At 51.4% G+C, this 18,830-nt stretch overlaps 5 protein-coding genes across 5 annotated transcripts; 3 read left to right on the top strand and 2 right to left on the bottom strand.

Annotated features, from left to right (window-relative positions):
* Nucleotides 1-243: 243 nt before the first annotated feature.
* On the bottom strand, nucleotides 244-1,019 carry CPAR01_10434 (uncharacterized protein; the record flags this gene model as incomplete). The annotated part of the gene is made up of 2 exons (XM_060494695.1): nucleotides 244-576; nucleotides 624-1,019. The coding sequence occupies 2 exons, from the start codon at nucleotides 1,017-1,019 to the stop codon at nucleotides 244-246; spliced, it is 729 nt and encodes a 242-aa protein (XP_060346877.1).
* Nucleotides 1,020-7,880: 6,861 nt separating this feature from the next.
* CPAR01_10433 (uncharacterized protein) lies at nucleotides 7,881-8,300 on the bottom strand (the record flags this gene model as incomplete). Its single annotated transcript, XM_060494694.1, has 2 exons — nucleotides 7,881-8,062; nucleotides 8,213-8,300. 2 exons carry the CDS (start codon nucleotides 8,298-8,300, stop codon nucleotides 7,881-7,883), a joined length of 270 nt encoding a protein of 89 aa, XP_060346876.1.
* A 2,287-nt stretch (nucleotides 8,301-10,587) lies between these two features.
* Nucleotides 10,588-11,066, top strand: CPAR01_10432 (uncharacterized protein; the record flags this gene model as incomplete). Its single annotated transcript, XM_060494693.1, has 2 exons — nucleotides 10,588-10,641; nucleotides 10,692-11,066. 2 exons carry the CDS (start codon nucleotides 10,588-10,590, stop codon nucleotides 11,064-11,066), a joined length of 429 nt encoding a protein of 142 aa, XP_060346875.1.
* Nucleotides 11,067-14,710: 3,644 nt separating this feature from the next.
* CPAR01_10431 (Ras family protein) lies at nucleotides 14,711-15,793 on the top strand (the record flags this gene model as incomplete). Its single annotated transcript, XM_060494692.1, has 8 exons — nucleotides 14,711-14,742; nucleotides 14,815-14,846; nucleotides 14,906-14,932; nucleotides 14,994-15,073; nucleotides 15,135-15,157; nucleotides 15,216-15,244; nucleotides 15,296-15,553; nucleotides 15,606-15,793. 8 exons carry the CDS (start codon nucleotides 14,711-14,713, stop codon nucleotides 15,791-15,793), a joined length of 669 nt encoding a protein of 222 aa, XP_060346874.1.
* Nucleotides 15,794-17,545: 1,752 nt separating this feature from the next.
* Nucleotides 17,546-17,785, top strand: CPAR01_10430 (uncharacterized protein; the record flags this gene model as incomplete). The annotated part of the gene is made up of 1 exon (XM_060494691.1): nucleotides 17,546-17,785. One exon carries the CDS (start codon nucleotides 17,546-17,548, stop codon nucleotides 17,783-17,785), a length of 240 nt encoding a protein of 79 aa, XP_060346873.1.
* Between the last annotated feature and the right edge of the window lie 1,045 nt (nucleotides 17,786-18,830).

Genomic DNA, 18,830 nt, shown 5'->3' with positions numbered 1-18,830 from the left:
CGGTGGGAATATGCCGAGCTTCGGTGTAAAGGGGCAAAGGGCATTGACAAAGAGCACCGAGGCGCGAGGCGGGGAGAGAAGAGGAAGAAGGATGCGCCACTTTGGACCCCAGTCGATCCACGTGAATAGAGTCAAAACTTCGGCAGAAGGGTGGAACCCCAGTCCTTGTCAAGCTCTTCTACGCAGTCACGCAGTATAGCAATTTGGGGGAAGGGAGGGCTTGCTGGTATTACGTCTGCGACGTTATTTGGATACGGCAGATTTTTTTTCGTTAAGCAGCAGTAAACTTGGCAAGAAATCGCTGTCAACCAAGGCGGTCATGGTGGTGTGATTGTCCGGCCCTATGCAGCGAGGCATAGCCGGATATCGGAGCTGCCTCCGAGACTTTTGGCTTAGGCGGGGGGGTTGAGGGCGCATACGTCCGAGGAGTCGCGCGATTGAGCACGACCTCGCAGCCCGTGAACCGCCGTTGGGACACACTCTGAATGCATTCATAGTTTCGAGCACTTTTCCATCCGTCAGGTTTGCAGTCTCGCGGCAAGACACTTGGTGTCTGCGCGCGATACGGTCCAATGTCTTCCTCATATTGGCAGGATTCTGGCAAAGGGGCATCCGTCGTGTACATCGAGTGCCCCAACGACAATGCCAGCCCTCGCAGCATGGCATTTCGTAAGGGTTGCAGAAGAAGCGTGTCTTGAAAAGACGGCTTTATGGTCGGCACCCATCCACGGGAAATGGCTTGCGATGATCGTGGCGTCCGAGACAGCCCACGTTGAATTAATTCGGGATGATGGTGGTGATCCAGCATTCTTGAAAGGGTGCACTGCACATGGACGTAGCGGTGCCTGCCATACTTGCTCATTGGATGGAGCTCTACCTTCTGCTGTCAGCCATTGGCCGCCAGAAGTCTGGTTGGTGGTGTGGAGGCTACCACCAACCTGAAGCGTGGTAGTCGCAAGTTGGTGTTGATGGGATGAAGATGAAGGGGGTGGACTCTGGAAGTCTTGGACAATCGCCATGTTGGGACCTTATTTGCTTACCCTCCCGGCGCGCGCGCGTGTGGGTAATTTGGTGGATTGAGATGATGGGATCGCGGGATGCCGGCAATTGCACGTACCGAGGTTCTCAATGTTTCTGCGGCCCTCTGGCGAAGCTTCTGCTGATTACGCGGGATATCGAGATGTCGAGAGACGCTTTCCGTGGGGGAGAGGAGAAGGTGTGTGGAGGTTGGAATCAGAATCAGAGGTCGAATCGTCATAGAGGGGTTTGCTTCGAATCATGCGACAGCCTTGAAAGTGAAACTCGATGTCTGTACCAGTAAGCAGTGACTACCCATCGATAAGCAAATGCAGCCCAGGATGGGGAAAAGTGCAAGACGCAACAGCAGGCTGCGAGTGCATGTCTGTGAATAGGAACCTACAGAATCTGTTATCCTGCGGCACAGACGCCATGGGACGCGGGCGCGCTCGCGCTACCTTGGCCCATTCTGACGTGTTCCAGGCCAAATTATCCCCGGTGTGGCACGCAAACACTGCGGACGAATGAGGGCGTGACAGCGACGTTGTCGATTTTTTTTTTTTTTTTTTTTTTTTTTGTATCGTGTGGTGTGCAAGACGAAGTCAGTCAGAAGTACTGTGTAGATGTAGTGGAGAAGGGGAAAGGTGGGAAACACCGTTGCGAAGGATGGGTACGGAGTAGAGGCAACCAACGCCAGGACTAGCGACGGCGCGGCGGAATGGGACGGCTCTTCTCCCTAACGCTCCCGACACGACCCCTCTGACTTGCTCTGGTCGACGTGCTGGATGAGCCAAGTATCGTACCAAGGGTCTTGCGGAAGGGTGGCATTCGTGTCATCTAGGTGCAGTGGTGATGGTGGTGACCAGTTGTTAGTCGGGCGAGGACGGACTGTGGCTGGCGGGATGGGCTTCACCGGTGAGGGGCGGCGTCTAGGGACGGGACGGGACCGGTGAGAGCAGGTGAGTGAGATTTCGAGCGAGAAGCCAAGAGGGCGACGTTTGTTTCGTGCGCGCATATGTTGGGGCGGTAGTAGAGGTTGAGAAGGGTGTAGGTAGGTAAGCTGGAACCGAGGCCCGGCCGCTAAGGCAGGATGAAGTGGCAAGGGTGGTGAAGATGGGTGAGAGGTGCCTGGAGGGAGGGAGGAAACTGTCACGTTGTGAATACATAGTGGAGCAATCTCTGTCAGTTATTCGATTTTCGGAGTTGACTTGTGAATCTGTCATCTGCAAGTTGCTTGAAAGGGCATGTTTGACGATAAGGCCGTTGAAGAATGGGAAAGGGAAAGGGAAAGGATGATATTGGCGTGGTCGTGTGGACGCTCTCACCTTTAGCGACTTCCGACGTTTGGTTCGCTTAAGGTAAAACGGCTTTGGAGGGTGTCGTGGTAGGAGGGAACGCGGAGGTGGCGGCGACCGGTCTGGACCTTCTGCCAAAGGTAGAGAAGCTTCTTGCCCTCATCTCATCTTGCCTGTGTTCTGGGCGACGATCAGGAGGGAAGGCAACCAACAAGCCACTGTGCGCGCCCATCTCTCGGCGACCCGGGCCCGGGGCCGATGAGCGGGGCCGGTGTGGGCGTAGCCTCCACCGGTACGGGCCCCGACCACCGTCGTGCGACCACCACTCTGATTGCCACGCCTCCGCAGTGTGTCGGACAAAGCTTGTAAGCGGGCATGATTTTCGCCGTGGTGTAACCTGATAGCTGGAAGGCGTGGAGATGACTTGTTGTCACGCCGTGAGACGTATTTCGGTATCTTCGTTTGAAATGGGGCTGAAGCCTGATATGACACGGCTTGATCAGCTGGGACAATTGGGGTGCCACGGCAGATCTCTATAAGGAGATGTCTTGTATCAGATCCTGGAGCATGGGGGTAAGCGGAAAGCATCGGGCTTGGTTTCTATCCTGATTAAGAATTTCGGTCCGAAATCTTGTGACTGAGAGATTTCTACTGTGCGTAGGATAGTCACGGCAAGATATTCTGCATGATGACGAACGGAGTCATTTCGTGTAAGGTGAGGAGCTTTCAAACTGAAAACGGCCATTTGAGAGAGAAGGTCTCTGGTACGCAGGGACTGTCTGGTGTTGTAAAGCTCGAAGCTCGCGGCTCCATTGACTTATAAGTAACTCAGGCCCAAGCCCCCGTAAGGCAACCAAGAGCGTTAGAGGCCACTTGAGCTTTCGTGAGGTCTACCTAGAAGTGGATAAATTTGTACCGAGACTTGGATGAATCTGGACTATCTTGAGCGTATGACCTACCGCAGGTTTGTCCGTTCACTTAGCCTAATCCTCTACCCATGCCAAGGACAGACGTCCGCCATCGAGTTCCAGCCTGAAATATCCCCCAATTAAGTATCAAGCTTGGAAGTTTCTTATGCCAACTCATTCGTCGAGTAGGTAGTCGTTGCTTGCAGCTCAGAATAATCTCAGGAGGTACTTCGGAACTTATAGTGGCCTCCGACTCGTTTTCAACGTCCTTCCAAACCTACACTTGAATTATCACAAACGCTGAGCGATGTTCCGTTATGGCACTGGGACCCAAAAATTGATCCCTGGTCTAAACTTGAAATTTTCCTATTCACTCAAATGTGACTGTCCACCTATGTCTCATTCAAGTCTTACAAAAAGGACCTTTAATCCTGTGAGAGCACGAATACGCGGATCCAGTCTCAATATGTGCCTCCGTTCGCGCCCCGTTACTGTTCTCTTATAAATTATGAGAATTAACAACACCGAGAACTAGGAACAAACTAGCTAGCATGCTTGGAAACCCGTTAGACGGATTGCCGCAGCAATACAGGGCACGTTGGAGAAATTCTCGAAGTAGTACACGAAGTTAACAAGGATAAGAGAAGATCGACATGTCCTCTTACTCTCTACCAAAAGCTCCTCCATTTGATGACACAAGTAAACCTTCAACCTTGATCATGCAGATATCCCCCCCTTCACGAATGTGTTCTACCAAGGAGTAAGGGCCCAAGACGAGTGCGGCTTCGTAGGAGTACAGGCTCTCTTATTGTTTGAGATTTTGACAATGACAGACTCGGGTGATCTCAATGTAGTGGCATCCTCTGTATCTCAAAGCTTGTGTGTCTATTGAACTAGAACCATTTCGTATCATTTGAGGTCTTCAGAGCAACAACAGTCGAATCCAAAATAACTATGATTACAAGTATCCTATCTCAATCTACCTCACGCCTCCCTGCATGTTCCCTCTGAATCATACCAAGGACGACGACGGCCTCTGTTGTGATATGTCGCTCTGTCTATCCACTATGTAATAGCCCCAGATCGACAGCGATAGGAACTTACCCGAAGCGACGGGCCCTGCGCTGAGCAAAACGGCCAATATTTCTGAGCTTCCACATCTATGGCGATGACCACCCGTGGAGTGGAAGAGAGCTGGCCAGCTTGAGGAGGTTGATATAGCCTCATGGGGGTTGAGACGTTTCGGTGGCTTCTCACCAGAAAGACGTGCTCTACCCCCTCTATATTCCTCCCTCATGCTGAAATATTGGACACGGTGTTGTTTCATTAAGCCTCTTTGGCTGACCTCTTGAACCGCGGGCTGGCTAACATTGAGCTCCGCGCAACATCAAGTCGAAAACCAAGTTGGCGGATTCCTGTTTGAAAGCCAGGAGATACCTCTTTTATAGCAACAGCTTCTAGATCAATTCAAACTATTCCCACCCGGGTGCACGTTAAAGCACTTGGAGATGTGGGCAGATGGCAATCAACTCACATTTAGGGTTTCGAAATGGCATAGATTTCGGGATCAGCCACCGCTTGAAAAGACAACGGACGAAGATCACATCCCTACTTTGACATCCGTTTATTAAAGCTACTCAAGCTCTACTGTGTATGTCTAAGTGAACCAGACAACTTTGAATGGGCAGACTCAGCGCCATGACGCAGTTGGTAATCCTGTTCCCGGTCCATACAGGCAGAGCCCTAAAAACATGGGACCACAGAGCAGGTAAAAGATGTCACGTAAACGGCTGTCACGGCGTCAAACTCAAACCCTATGTGAATGGCGAGCTGGACGAGAAAGATGCCAGGCAGAACATAGATCAGAGACCTAGATAGCGGACGGAGATGAGAGAGCCATCATTAGCATACTCATATTGTAGGTAGTCAAAAGGGCCTGAAGGACTAAAATCTGAAACAAACGAATTCCAATAAACGAAACGTTCAGGTGTTCCCACGACCCTGTAGTCATCTTATAGCAAGGTCCCGACCTCTTTTATTCTATCAACAGCCTTCGTCGCTGATCATCAGCAGCATGAACATCTGTTCTCTACCATTGTTGCACCATCCATCCCCCATGTCTTGAGCCCCCCGAACTAATCCGATACCTCACCAAGCTTCCCGTTCACAGAGCCTTACTGGTCACCATCCATCGAATGAGCTGTTTCGTGCCTGATCTCTGAAGCTCTCAATACACTTTGCAAAAGAATGGCAGAGCTCGCGTTGTGCATTGTATCATAATTAAGTCTTTACGGACAAGGTCCAAGATGTGATCTCAAGGACAACCTTGCTTCACCTGGCCCATACTTAGGTACCTACCATGGAACCGGCATTTCTATACCACAACCTCAGTATCGACGACTCACAGATTCTACTCTGCCAAAGGCACATGCATGTAGAGGAGTCTAATAGCTCCTATATCAGACTTTGACTTTCCCAACTCCCCTAGTCTTTCTCAAAAGGTAGAAACCCCATCAGAATCCAAGTGGAGGACAAAAGAAAGAGTTCACAACCATTTAATCACCACAACGAGCAAAAAAATGGACGATCTGGGAATCGAACCCAGGACCTACCGCATGCTAAGCGGTCATTATACCACTAAACCAATCGCCCATTGGATGATCTAGCCCGGACTTGAACCGGAGACCTTCAGTGTGCTCAGTTTCGAGAAGACCTCGAAATCTGTTAGACTGACGTGATAACCAACTACACCACCAGACCAGTTATTGTTGAAGACGTGGGGCGGAATAGGGTTATATGAATTCTAGCTTTGGAATGTGTGCGGTGAACGGCGGGACCCGCTTGGTTGTGGCAGCGGAGCCCTAAAAGTAGGCTGCTGCAGAAAGTCTGGTTCATGCCGGCTGTGGTGGGTCGTTCGATGCAGGCCCCATCAGTACCGGCCCGATGTCTTGTCAAAGAAACTCCCGTCGTCCACCGAATTGATATTCTAGGATCATGGTTGTGGTCTCGCTTGAGCAAGGTACCTGCAATGTGATTTAATATTTCGTTGCCGACCCCATCGTCTGGCTAAAGGAGGCAGGCAGGGCACAGTTGGGGGGCACTGCAACCTCCAAAGATGATGATAGTAACAATCGTGATGCAGAAAATCGACCAGACCGTTCGGGGAAGGTAGCAAAGTGATCTGGATTTTTTTTCGTCTTGGTAGTTGCCCGGGCTGATAAGACGACATCTTGAATGGTGCCGAATATCCAGACAATTTTGCTCCTCGACCATGTCAGCCCCCCACGCTGCCTTCGTCGATGTTCGCAATATTCTCCGAAAGCTGGCTAAAGTCCGACCATGACGACGAGCTGCATGCAGCTCCGGCGTGGGGTACGGGAAGAAAGGGCACGTGTGAGCCGCATTCTATTAGACGATAATAGACTGGCCCATTAGGAGATCGGACACACTGACGGCAACGTATCGAGGAGCTTGCGGATGTAGAGCGTGTGCCGTGCATGCCAGTCGTACAAACAACTGGCTCCCTGCTTCTTCGGAAAGTTTCTCCAGTCAAGTCAATGAGCCATGCAGGCCATCCATGGTGTCTTCGGACAGACGAGAAGGTGACACGGCAAAAGCTGGCTTCCAAGTCGTGTGCCTGACTGCCTATCGAGGCCTCGTGTCCTGAGTGCAGTCTATAAGGATATCTGCCGTTCATGATAGCTCTGACCTCGTACTCGGCCTGAGACGTCAACTGACAGAGGTGCTCGTCTGAAGTTCCACGCCTCCCGAACACGTGAAAGCATGCAGTGGGTCGGTTTGCTCTACCTTCAACTGGCCTTGAGGCGACTTCTTGACTGCTTGGTTCTCGCATTCGGAGCTATGGAGCGGCGAAAACCCACTGCTTTGAGGTCGAAAGGCCCAATACAGTTAGTTACATTGGTAGTGTGGTGTAGTATGGCAGCAGCGAGCTCGGTGAGCACTCGACGAATTCGAAAGTTGGGCATTGTAAAGTGTGTTTGCCTGGGGATCCCGTCAACGAGCAGATGATGTGTTCATGTTGCACATGCAGGTGTAGATCCTCCGCATTTTTGTCGCTGGGAAATCCATGGGATGGCTGGCCTGGCATTTCCTTTACCAGGCTTGTGCCTGCTGCGTCTCAAGTCACGATTTTTTGTGAAATCAAAGTCCAAGTCAAATAGATAGAATACCCCTCGATGAGCAAGGCAGCCAGGGTGCCTTGATCTCTTGCCCAGGCATCAGAGACTGGGCAAAACCATGCTATCGAGAGATGCCGTCGGGCATTCAAGACTATCTGTTGAAATGACGAAAGTACCGCATCAATCTCGAAATGAAGTCCCAGGATGTTGGAGCATAGACTTGGGGGCCGAAAATTTAGTAGTGATTGCTCACGGCATAAGTACTGGTCGCATTGACTCGGTCGTGGCAGGCTTGGACGATTCAGGAGCCAGAAGATTTAGAGTTCCTGCCTGAAACTCAAAGGTGGACTGACACGACTGGTTAGCGTGATGATGGTGCAGTCCATCTCATCTTGGCCACGTGGGAAGGTGAGATGGCGGAGATGTGGTCTGGGCGCCTCTGTCCATAGGTCTAAAGAGTTTCCTCGTCTATCCGTACATTTCCAACTTTGTAAGGACCTTTTGATGGGTATGACTTGTTGCTATATTTCCACGAAACTCTCGGGGCCGTTACTGAGAACATTCAGGCCGACGATAATCGTACCAGTGTCGCTGGATATGCTCCATAGACAATACTGCAATGACCGAGACGGGGGATAGAGCAGGGAAGATTCCAGGGAGCCAAGTTGACAGCTCATATCAGAGAGGTGGAATAGACCAGGGCCTAGACGTCGCCTTTTTAGTATGGAACCCAGCAGACCGGTTCTCCGATTTGAGCAAGAGCTGTTCTTCAGAAGCCGCCAACTCGGAGATGGGGAGGGGATAGATAGGAATGATCCTTGGGGCTAACAATATCTGGTTTGACTAAGTGTACAAGGTCCGTACGGATAGGAGCTGGCGATCTGGGCGATCATGGCCAGCGGGAGTGACGTTTTGACGACAACGACACGGCCCGAGGGCATGGTTGACGATCGGTCGCTGCATCGAGTTACCAGTCACACATTCCGGATTCGGGTCAGCTACCAAAGTAGGAGATCAAGTCGGATGCAACGTCAACAGAACGACAGGGAAGGGGCTGAGAACCAGATGAGGCACCAGAGTTCAGTTTTTCGAGCTCCCCTTCGTCGTCATGGGATGAGTCCGCCACGCGTAGTGGTGTGCTTGGCTGTGACGGGAACAGGAACTCGAATTTGAACGGGAGGGGCGCGCTCGCATCGAAGTGTCTATTCGTACACTCGCATCTGCGGCTAGCACCCATCCTGGGGACCCCGGAATCCCACCAGTCGGTTCTCAGGTACAAGACGCAGGGGCGCATGCTGGGTCGTCACTGGTCGAAATCAGGCTATTTGAGGAGGGAAGAAAAAATTTCTCTATACCCTCGCGAACCGAGGTGATGGGTGAGGCGAGGAATTGGACGTCATGATTGGCGAAGTAACGACCGAGCTTGAGCTGTCTATAATCTGAAGTATTTCCGGAGCGGTATCGATTTGCCTCGGATAGGCTCAAGCGAGGCAGGTAGTCGACCGCGTATATCCAGGACGAGGCACTAGGATGGTTGGCTGTCATGGAAGCAGAATTTTAGCAACGGCTACGACGTTGCAATGGCTAGACGTAGAGGTTAGCTGGCGAACAGCGTCCCTGCGTCAGTGTCTCGGCTCCGGGCCTCGGTCGATGGCCGTATCCAACCCGCAGATCGTTGGTGGCCCTTTGCTTACACTTTATTTGAAGCTCTCTGGTGCCGAGAGACCGCGTAAAGCTTGTATTACGGAGTAGTTGAGATTGTAGAGTCTCTGGTGACTGGATCGTTGGTAGGAGGGCTGTGGCGGATGGTTCGGCAAGACATCCTCGGTTGCTTGGCTATGAAGCTTTGTTAAAATGGAAGAGTAGGACTATCGGAATAACCCCTCATTGCTTGCGCGGATGTAGACCAAAAGGCTAGTAGATGGAAGACGATTCTTCTCGATGAAGTGCATAGTGGCTTGCCCTTGGTTGACAGGGACAGGCCGCAATGCAGGAGAAGTCGAGACAAGGTGGGCAGAGTGGATGCGTCTAGAAGGGTTGAGAGATAAAAATCAATCAGAGTCTAAGGCAAGGGACAGAGACTGGGAGACTGGCACCGATGCAGGCCGTACTCCGTACGTCGGAGGATGGATTCTCTTCATGGCATGGATGATGGCACCTGCATGGAGCCGAGTGCTAGAGTGCGGCGATGCTTTATGGTGTTGTCTTGGAGCCTACCTTAAGGAGCACACAGTAGAGGTTGGGAACTTGGGTCAAGTTCCAACGCCGGGCCCGTCGCGGCGTGGCCTACACAGTGCTTAGCTATCTTACCAGGATGACAGCCTTGCAGCATCGAGGAAGGAGCAAGCAGTAAGAGCTAAGGTGGTTGAAGCTGTGTGATACTCTGTGCAGGCAAAGTCAAAGTTTGAAGTTCCATGGGTAGTTGAAAAGCTCACAGCTGTGGGGAACGAGAGGCATTGGGTGGAGAAATTTGCCTTACTTCTGATGTGCTTCCTCAACTCAATTGATGCTTGTAGCAAACTGGGAGTCTCTGACGAAGTCCTAGGACAAGGCATTGAATTGTAAATAGTGGCATGGGATAGAAGTAAAGCAGCATCGTGATTGAGAGAAGCAGACGCAACTACAAATTAGACATGGTCACCTACCTACCCTGAAGTGATGAAATGGTAAGTTAGTTAAGTCTATGACGTAGTGACTACTACTGTACTACATGAACTCGGGCCGTCGAGATGGGATCTGATGTATTCATAGAGTATCCGCAACTTGAGGTGGGAAAGCTCGAGAAGCTACCAGGTTACCTTAAGGTACCTAAGGTAGGAAGGAATGAGGGGTGACAGAGTGTAGTTGGAAGCAGGAAGGCATGGATGATGAATGATGGCAGGCACGCCGCACAATGTGCCAATGTGCCAATGTGGTTCCTACCTTACCTTAAGGTATGCCGCGAAAAGGGAACAGCAGGGAAGGCATGGCGCGGCATGGGAAAGGAAAAAAAAGGACGCAAAGAAAAGGGGAAGGAAAGAACGGCAGCCGCATATCTCCATGTCCCTTCCATGTTGGAGCCGGGGGATCGCGCACCTGCCTCAGTCACAGTGAGAAACTCGGGAAGGTGTTGGTGAGGGAAGAAAAAGTGAGGTGGGGGCTCGGGGGATAAACCACGAGTTGATTCTTCTTTCCCTGCCTCAAGAGCCAAGACACCACGTCCAAGTACCTCGTACTCCAAACGCATCCATGGATACGTACCGAGCGAAAAACAGTCCTCCAAGAGTCAAGCCTCGTTCAAAGGTAAGCAATAGGGCAAGCATCCATCTGCATCTTTGCTCTTGCACCTGCAGCTGTCCACCTGCGCTCTCACTGCCCAGTGCCCACTGTCTCCTATGCAGCACGCAGCTTGCAGCACCACCTCAAGCACGACTCCATCCGCGGAACGAACCAACAGGGGAACATGGGATGGAAGCAGAACCAGAAACATCACGGAGCACGCTAAAACATGCCTTCTCGGCAATCCACTGCGACCTGAAATCCACAGCACCGCTGCACCACACGACCAGGCCACCACACCTCCTGTCAACTACACGTGTACCGACCGAGTAGGAACATTCCTCCACACTGCCCGCTCTGAGGGGGCTCGAGAGCCCGTCTGCGCATGGCCGCCATGGGCCAAGGCCTTGCTTGCTCACGAGAGAGACCCGGCGACTGTCCAGGACTAGAGCCCACACAAACTGCCCGACTCGACCAAGCCTCAATGGAAAGGTACGAATGCTCCGTACTGCCTACGCACCATGACACTTCCTTTGCGGCGTCGCGGCGTCGCCCCCTCCTCCATTCCCTTAGCCCTGGAGACACATGGGAAGAGAGGAACCTCACCACATGGGATGGGTGGGACAAGACTGGAGAGTCCCACCTATGCAGGAGCTATGTTCGTGCGCGCTGCACCCAACTGGACACCTGCTCTGGCTAAACGGCAGACAAACCCTGACTCAGCTACATTGGGGCAGAGACCCGTTCCCACGCTGAACCCACGGACTCTGAGCCTGTCAACAGCTCAAAAGTGCCGGCCGAAACGAGGTTGCTTTACGGACTGCTATCGTACGCAGTAAGTACCTTTCGCATACAGATACGCATACGTACGGAGTACAGACCACCTTACCCTCTATTCTATAGTATCCAGCCTACTGACGATCTCAAGACGTATCCTGTACTAGAGTGTCATGTCTACTTTGCCTATGACTTCAGCCATGACTTGCTGGGCTGGATGCCGGTCACACGAATAAGGCACCTACTACTCCGTGCTCCCTACCAACACAGGCATTAATACCTTACTTGAGCCAAACACCACTCTACTTGGATCCCGTCGGCCTCGGTCAAAAAGGCAGCCAAGAGACGGCACGGCATCGCATCCTCTTTTCCCGCCTCCGCCTCCGCGAAAAGAACAAGCCAGAGTCCAGAGGCAAGAGGTCAGCAAGCACCTCATCCTCAGGACCTTCCTCAATAATCCCCGCCGCCGTCGCCGTGTGAGCGGGATGCCACGCCGCCTCACCCAATCATTGCCATGGCAAGGTGTCGCTTGCCGGGGGACCCAATTGGAACCCTACCTCGACTACTTCGACACCCATTGGATCTTGCCTCGCACCGCTGTGCCTCACACCAAAAGGGCACAGTTCCATTTCAGGAAAGAAGGAAGACGGCAAAGACTGGAGGGGATGGGGGACATCCATCCAAGAAGACTCTCCAAAAATTAGACGACGCGAAGCAACGGAATCGCTCCCGACCTCGGTCACTAACTCACCACCATGTACTTGGTACGCATCATATACTAAGTTAACCAACGTTGTCCGGTCGGTGGCCCCCGGATCAACATGACGCTCAAGCACTACTCCGTACACCACCACACCAAACTCCTATACTGTAACACGCCAATGATGACCGCCAACCTCGACTTCAGCTAAAACCCCTTCCTTTGAAGCCCTGCGACAAAGTCATCAAAGCTCCGTCCCCGGCTCTCTGCCCTAAATAGCGACGACGTTGAAGCTACCATGCAAGCGTCCGACAGTAGTGTCAGCCTCTCCGTTATTTCGAGACAGGAGGCTTCCAATTTGTGAGACAATTCCACATGCTTCTTTTTCTCGCCATCCGTCACCCATCGTCCTCTACTCCGTACCCAACGTAGTACATGGGAATTTTCTCCAAGGGTACAGTAAGTACTGCAGCCCAACATGTACTTTTCCTGTTTGTAATCTCACAAAGCACAGCCAATTCTCACCTTTGGGTTGGCGGTAAAATCTGATTCTCCGGTTGTCTTGCATGGTCCCCTCCCGTCGACCCGTCGAATTGACTAGTCGTCAGCTTCAACTGGCCTGGCAAAGCCTCTCTCCGTCTTCACTCGCCCATCCATCTGCCAGTCATCAATCACATCACCCACCTCGCATCGCATCGCGTCCCGTCACGCATCTTGCCTACTCGCGTCACCTCCATTGCGTCCTGTCTTTCTACTCGCCACAACTCGCTTCTTACCTCTTGCTAGTCGTTTGACTTCCCAGGCTTTCTCGCTCGACTAGACACCCTGGTCAAGAACGGTATGTCACCCGGCGGCTGTGTCTTCCAGCGTGCAACCACATCCAATTCCACCACACATCTTATCGCCGTCTCTCTGTCTTATTGCTGCCCTGTCTGGGATTCAACATTGAGTGCGACCTGGGCAGAGTTTCTTCTCCTGCTTGGGGTGCTGGAGTCACTCTAAACTGAGCTAGATTCGCTCTTTTCTCCAAGTGCCCACGTCCAGTGGCCAATGTCATCCATTTCGGCAACCGGCAAGCGGAAATAACCTTAGTTAACCAGAGTTATCGAACCATACTGTCAGCCAGCCATCAACCTAAGCTCCTCAGCCCTCTGGGGGCCGTCTATTGTTCATCGCACGGCAAAGCTGCAACAGTGATCGACGACCATTGACCAGTACTGACCTCCCTTGCCTTTGTCTGCTTCTAGATCTCCCCACCCTCTCCAACCGGAGACCGTCCTCTGTACTGCAACTGGCCCTTTCGTGCAGCTCAGTAACTGTACTGACACCTTCAGGCATACAGCCTCCATAAACCTTCTTCCCCCTTTCACTCTTGTCCTTTGGTTCAGCTCCGACTGTGCTTTGCCTGGATGCTGTACGTACCCGGTCGTAACCTCGCCCAGCTACCTTGCCCGACCCGACTGCCCGACTTTATCTCACCAGATTCGTCCGCAGGGCGCCAACAGCAGGGCAGACTGCCGTAACGGAGTTGCTTAAAGTACGGTTGGGATCCTCCAGACGCCCAGGTCACCAAGTACCCCCCAGCAAGGTACCTCTCACCTAACCTACCCTGCCTTAGCTACCCTCCCCTCAGCTTAGCGCAGCTGGCTGGCGAGAGGCCCTTGCAGACGACAGAACAACCAAAAACTGCTGCACCAACACCGTTTATTTGTTTTTAATTGGGTAGCCGGAGTGTGAGAGGATGAGAGCTGGTTGGGAACTTTGACTCTTCTTTTTTTGTCCTGACCTGGCTCGTCGGTCGTCTGTTTCTTCTTCTTTTACTCTCCCATTCTTGTTTTCCTTCGTCTTTGACACTTTCAGGATTTCCATATCCCTCGTCTCCTTTCTCTCTCTCTCTCACATCCTGTCTCCCATTACTTCTATTCTCGCCTTCCCCTCTTCTCTCTCTGTCTCTCTCTCTCTCTCTGTGCATCCAGCCAGTCAGCCCAGTCTGCTTTTGCATTTTTCCATTCCCCTGCTCGTCCCCCGTTCCCCGTCAACTTCCCCCCCTCCCCTCGGGCCCCTTAAAAGCACCCCTCCTTGGTCTCCTGTGGTCCCCACTCTTCCAATCAATTCGGACGGGCCAGACCCAGAGCTCCATGACCCGAGCCCCCGACTTTCAAACTTCGACGCTCCTGTGCTCCAACTACAATTGCATCCGGACCCCCCCGCCATTCTCCTTCGTCCCTTCCAGGTACCTTGTTGCGTCCTCTGGAAATCGCGCCCATCCACTCCCGATATAGAGTGATTTGCACGGCAATCCGCAGCCTCGATTCCGCTACCTGGCTTTCGGACCTCACCACTTCTCCGCCAAACCAAACCCTCCGCCTCGCCGACAATCTATTTAACCTTGCTGTCGTCCCTTGCCGCATGACGCGCCGATTGCGAAGTACTCAGCCCGGCGGCCCTTCCTCAAAGGAAGACGACCAGCTGTTGAAGCTTTCCTCAACACACCAATTCGTCCCGGCACATTTCTGTCATCTGAATTGAGCTGCCCTGCTCAGACATCTCTCCCGCAACGATACACACAACCGACAGCAACAAAGTCGCAGTGTCAGGTTGGCCAGCATAGACACAATGTCACGCCACAACAGGCATCATCAGTCCTGGTATGCTCCGCCGTGATGCCTTTCCAATTTGTAAAGGAAGAGATAGAGGGATCGCAAGCTGATCATGCATAGTCGTGAGCTCCATGTTGTGGTGCTGGGTGCCGGTGAGTCCTTGTTGAGAAATACGCCTGTCACGTGCGCAGCCCACTAACTTTGCATCTAGGAGGTGTTGGAAAGAGTTGCTTAACAGGTCAGCATCGCGTAGCGCAATGCTCGTGTCAAATGTGCAGCACCGCTAACCAATGCAAAAGCTCAATTCGTTCACAATGAGTGGATCGAGAGTTACGACCCGACAATTGAAGACACCTACCGGACACAATTACAGGTTGATGTGAGTTAATCTTATGCGGGTACTACTTATTGCGACGAATCACTGACTCGATTCATTCCAGGGACGGCAAGTGGTCTTGGAAATGTGAGTAACGAAGGCACATTCTAGCTGCCGTGAGACCATCCATCTAACAATGAATCAGCCTCGACACCGCGGGCACAGAGCAGTTTGGTTAGCTACTTTTCGTACTCTGTCCGACATCCTAGCTGACCGTGGATACAGTTGCCATGCGTGACCTTTACATGAAATCTGGCCAAGGCTTCATTCTGGTCTTCAGCATCACCTCATCGTCCTCTATGAACGAGATTGAGATGCTCCGAGAGGAAATTACCCGCATCAAGGACGACGACAATGTTCCCATCGTCATCGTCGGCAATAAGGCCGACTTGGAAGAGCAGCGGTCCGTACCTAGACAAAGGGCTTTTGCGTGCTCTCAGATGTGGGATGCGCCTTACTACGAAACGAGCGCAAGGACACGAAGTAAGTCAACAGCGGGGTGTTAAGACGAGACTTTGCTAATCAGTGTCATCAGCCAACGTCGACGCCGTTTTTATAGACATTTGTCGCCAGCTTCTCATGAAGGATGAGAAGTTCCAAAACCAAGCCGCTCATGAAGATGAAGACCACGAGTACGAGAAAAACCCAGGTCTCATGGGTTTTGCAAAGCGGAAGCACCGAAGGCGCAGACGTCCTGACGGTCACCGATGCGTCATCCTTTGAGCTGTCCAGCATGACCTTCTATCGACTACGCGTTTCGACTTCCGAAACGCCTTCTAACCATTCATCTCCCTACAAGCGGAAGCATGCGGCGCTTTCTGTTGTCAGCATCCAAGGATCCAACACTCCATATTCGAATTCGACGCATTTCGCAGCCGGCATTCATACACTTCAAGACCCACAAAGAAAAGGGACGCACTCATTCAGGCCCTGCATGTTTCCTTTTACGTTTTTTTTTCGCACTCAAGACGACCTTGTCTCATCGGCAAACCATACCCTCTCATGAATTTCCGACATCAACTTCGCGGCAATGAAGTCCTCCATCTTTGTTTTCGACACGGCCTTTTGTACGCTTTACGACTTCATTTCAAACTTCGATCGAGGACAGCTGGATGAATGCATAAGAGATCAATTTTGATTCATCCTTAAGCATCGCAGCAGCAAGATTCCCAACTGCAGAAACAACTTGCGATTTGTGCTTCATTTTCATTTACGACGGGACGAAACTTGGACAAAGACCCATTCATCACCCACATCACATAGCTTTCTTCATTTCATTTTTCCTCATTTGATGTTTTCTCTCTTCTTATTTCAGCTTCCATGTCTTTTCATCATACCTTTAGGGAAGGAGACAAAACAAAACAGTAGGGCAAAGGGATGGAGTTTTCACTTTCCAAGAAAAAAACAAAGATTTTGGGCGGGATTCGGCTTCATCGGGCGTTAGGGAAACAAACTGGTGTGTTCCTACAAAGGTACTAAGTGAGCAAAGGTTGAGACCTTGCAGCTGTGGGGTCCCATCCATTGTGGGAGGAGAGATTTTGCTGCTCTATCTCTCTCGTATCGTCTCCCCCATACGGGCTAGAATTGATGGTATTCTTGGCCGCATACTTGGAAAATAAGCTGCAAGGCTCTATCGGGCGATAGTCCGATTTGTGACAAGTGACAAAGGTAATGTTATGTGAAGATCGTTGAAAGCATGTGACTGCTGTAACCCTTCACTGCCCACATTCCGTCTCTTCCTGGTATGTTGGTGCAGGTTACATGAGGCTCTGTCGTACGCGTCAACCCGGGTCAACCGAGGCTTCGGGTTCGGATTTGTTTCTCGAGCAGCTGACTTTTTCGATATCGGAGATTTCGCACCTTTCTTTCGTCCGTTGCTAGCATGCTCGAATGGCTGCCAGAGTATATCGCGCTCTGCCTCTATTGATGCATCGTGATCGGAGAAGAAGCCCTTCTCATAAATATCGATCCTCTTAACGTGACTCCAATCGGCGACCAACGCTTTACAATCACTATCAATCAAGGCCCTAAGAGATGTCCACGGCGGATTATCATCTCATAATTCTATGAATGTTTAATCGCGTTGTATTCAGCAGGAGTACATAAAGATGGAACGGAACTCCATCACAACAGGTAACGAAGTGATGTGCGGGTGGCGAAGCTACATACAATGAGAAGCAGGCACACAACGCTAGCCTGAACATTAAAATTTTGTGACTTGATGTCATTTGGCATCTATCAAAGAGCTAAGTGATAGCGAAAGAGCCTGCATCATCTTCGCTATACTCTTTCTATTTCGATACCTTGTGAGCCCATCGAGGCCGAGGCCAGAAGGGGAGGTTTCTTCGTCAATACCTTTGATTAGATGGAGAACAATTCCCCTTCTATATACTGATCAGGCACTCTAGCCAAAAACTACTCGTTCTTGCTGAGTGGGTTCCAGACGGGCCGTGGTTATATCGCATAAGGCTCAATATGTCGAGTCTACGGTATGTAAGGCCATCTCGGTCTAGTTTAGCATACAACCACAACCACAACCACCTCTCGGGTACTGACAAAGGTTTAGTGCTTGCCAGAGGTGACTGTTCCGTGCATCCCGCCGAGTGTCTAGCAAATCTTTACACGCAGAGATCTCCTCACAGAATGTCTCCCAGTCGTAAAGTAGGCCGGTACTCTTCCCCTCTCTCCGCCCGATTCGCGATGCTCCCACCCTGACTATCTATATGGTGGCAGACCAGCAGAGACAGCGGACGTGTCAAACTTTATGGACTTGCGTACTACATCTCTGAAAGATGCAGTAAGCCTGCCTGTATGGCCAGGTAGTGCAGCAACAGAGACCGGGAAGTGCAGCAAGACGTGGTCATTCCGTGCAAGACAGTGGAATTGGCGGGATGGCTCTCAACGAACGCCATTTTGATCTGAGTAACCAGCATGACGAAGGGGGCCGTACTTGTAATCTATATATAGTATCCCAATCAAGACTTTGCGGAGGCCACTTGCTGTGTCTTCGGGTGGGTGCCTTCTATCAACACTCCCTGTGGGCTATTTAGAAGGTACCAATCACCTAACCATAGACTGCAAATGATCGGGACCTGCAGGATATCCTAGCTCCCGAGATGAATCCGAATGTGCTTCCTTTTCTTCTTTCTCCGAACCCTCAAGAGAATGAATAAGATTCAGAGTTCTCTCTCTCAATGATACCTCATATCGTCATAACAAGCCAACAAGGGTGCTTTCTGCTCGGCACGACGGTACGAATGACATGATACCTAAACTGCTCTCTGTTGAACGATACTTAATGGGAGGGAGCGGGCCAAATGGGTTGATATCAATCCCCTTTTATGGCCAGCTGGACAAGAAGTAGGACCAAGCCTCGTACAGAACAAGAGTATCCGCGTCAAGCCCGATCCTCAGAACAGTACACACCTTTCCTTATCCTAAGATCGAGGTAAAGACCGAGCCAGGGCCAGACTAACTCTTCACCATCCTCGCACAACATAACATATACAAAGGCGACTATTCCATCGCCGGTGTCAGCATGGGTGGTTGGTAGGTACCGTCTCCCTCATCCTCCACCCATCTGAGGCCAACTGACGGCCCCAAAGTCTGTGTGTTTTCCTGAACAAGACGCATTCTCAACGCCAATAACCTAAAGGTGGTCACCTTAACTCCTTTTCTATCTATATATGATGGAGAGTTATCACTGCCAGATACCTCACACCAGCAGAAGGATCCTGTCTGCCCAGCATAGGAAGAAAGT

Source organism: Colletotrichum paranaense, assembly GCF_030867605.1.
Source record: "Colletotrichum paranaense strain IMI 384185 chromosome Unknown Scaffold_8.1, whole genome shotgun sequence".
In the NCBI taxonomy this organism is placed as follows: Eukaryota; Fungi; Ascomycota; class Sordariomycetes; order Glomerellales; family Glomerellaceae; genus Colletotrichum; species Colletotrichum paranaense.
Note: the sequence above shows the minus strand (reverse complement) of the source record. Positions and strands in the feature narration are given on the sequence as shown.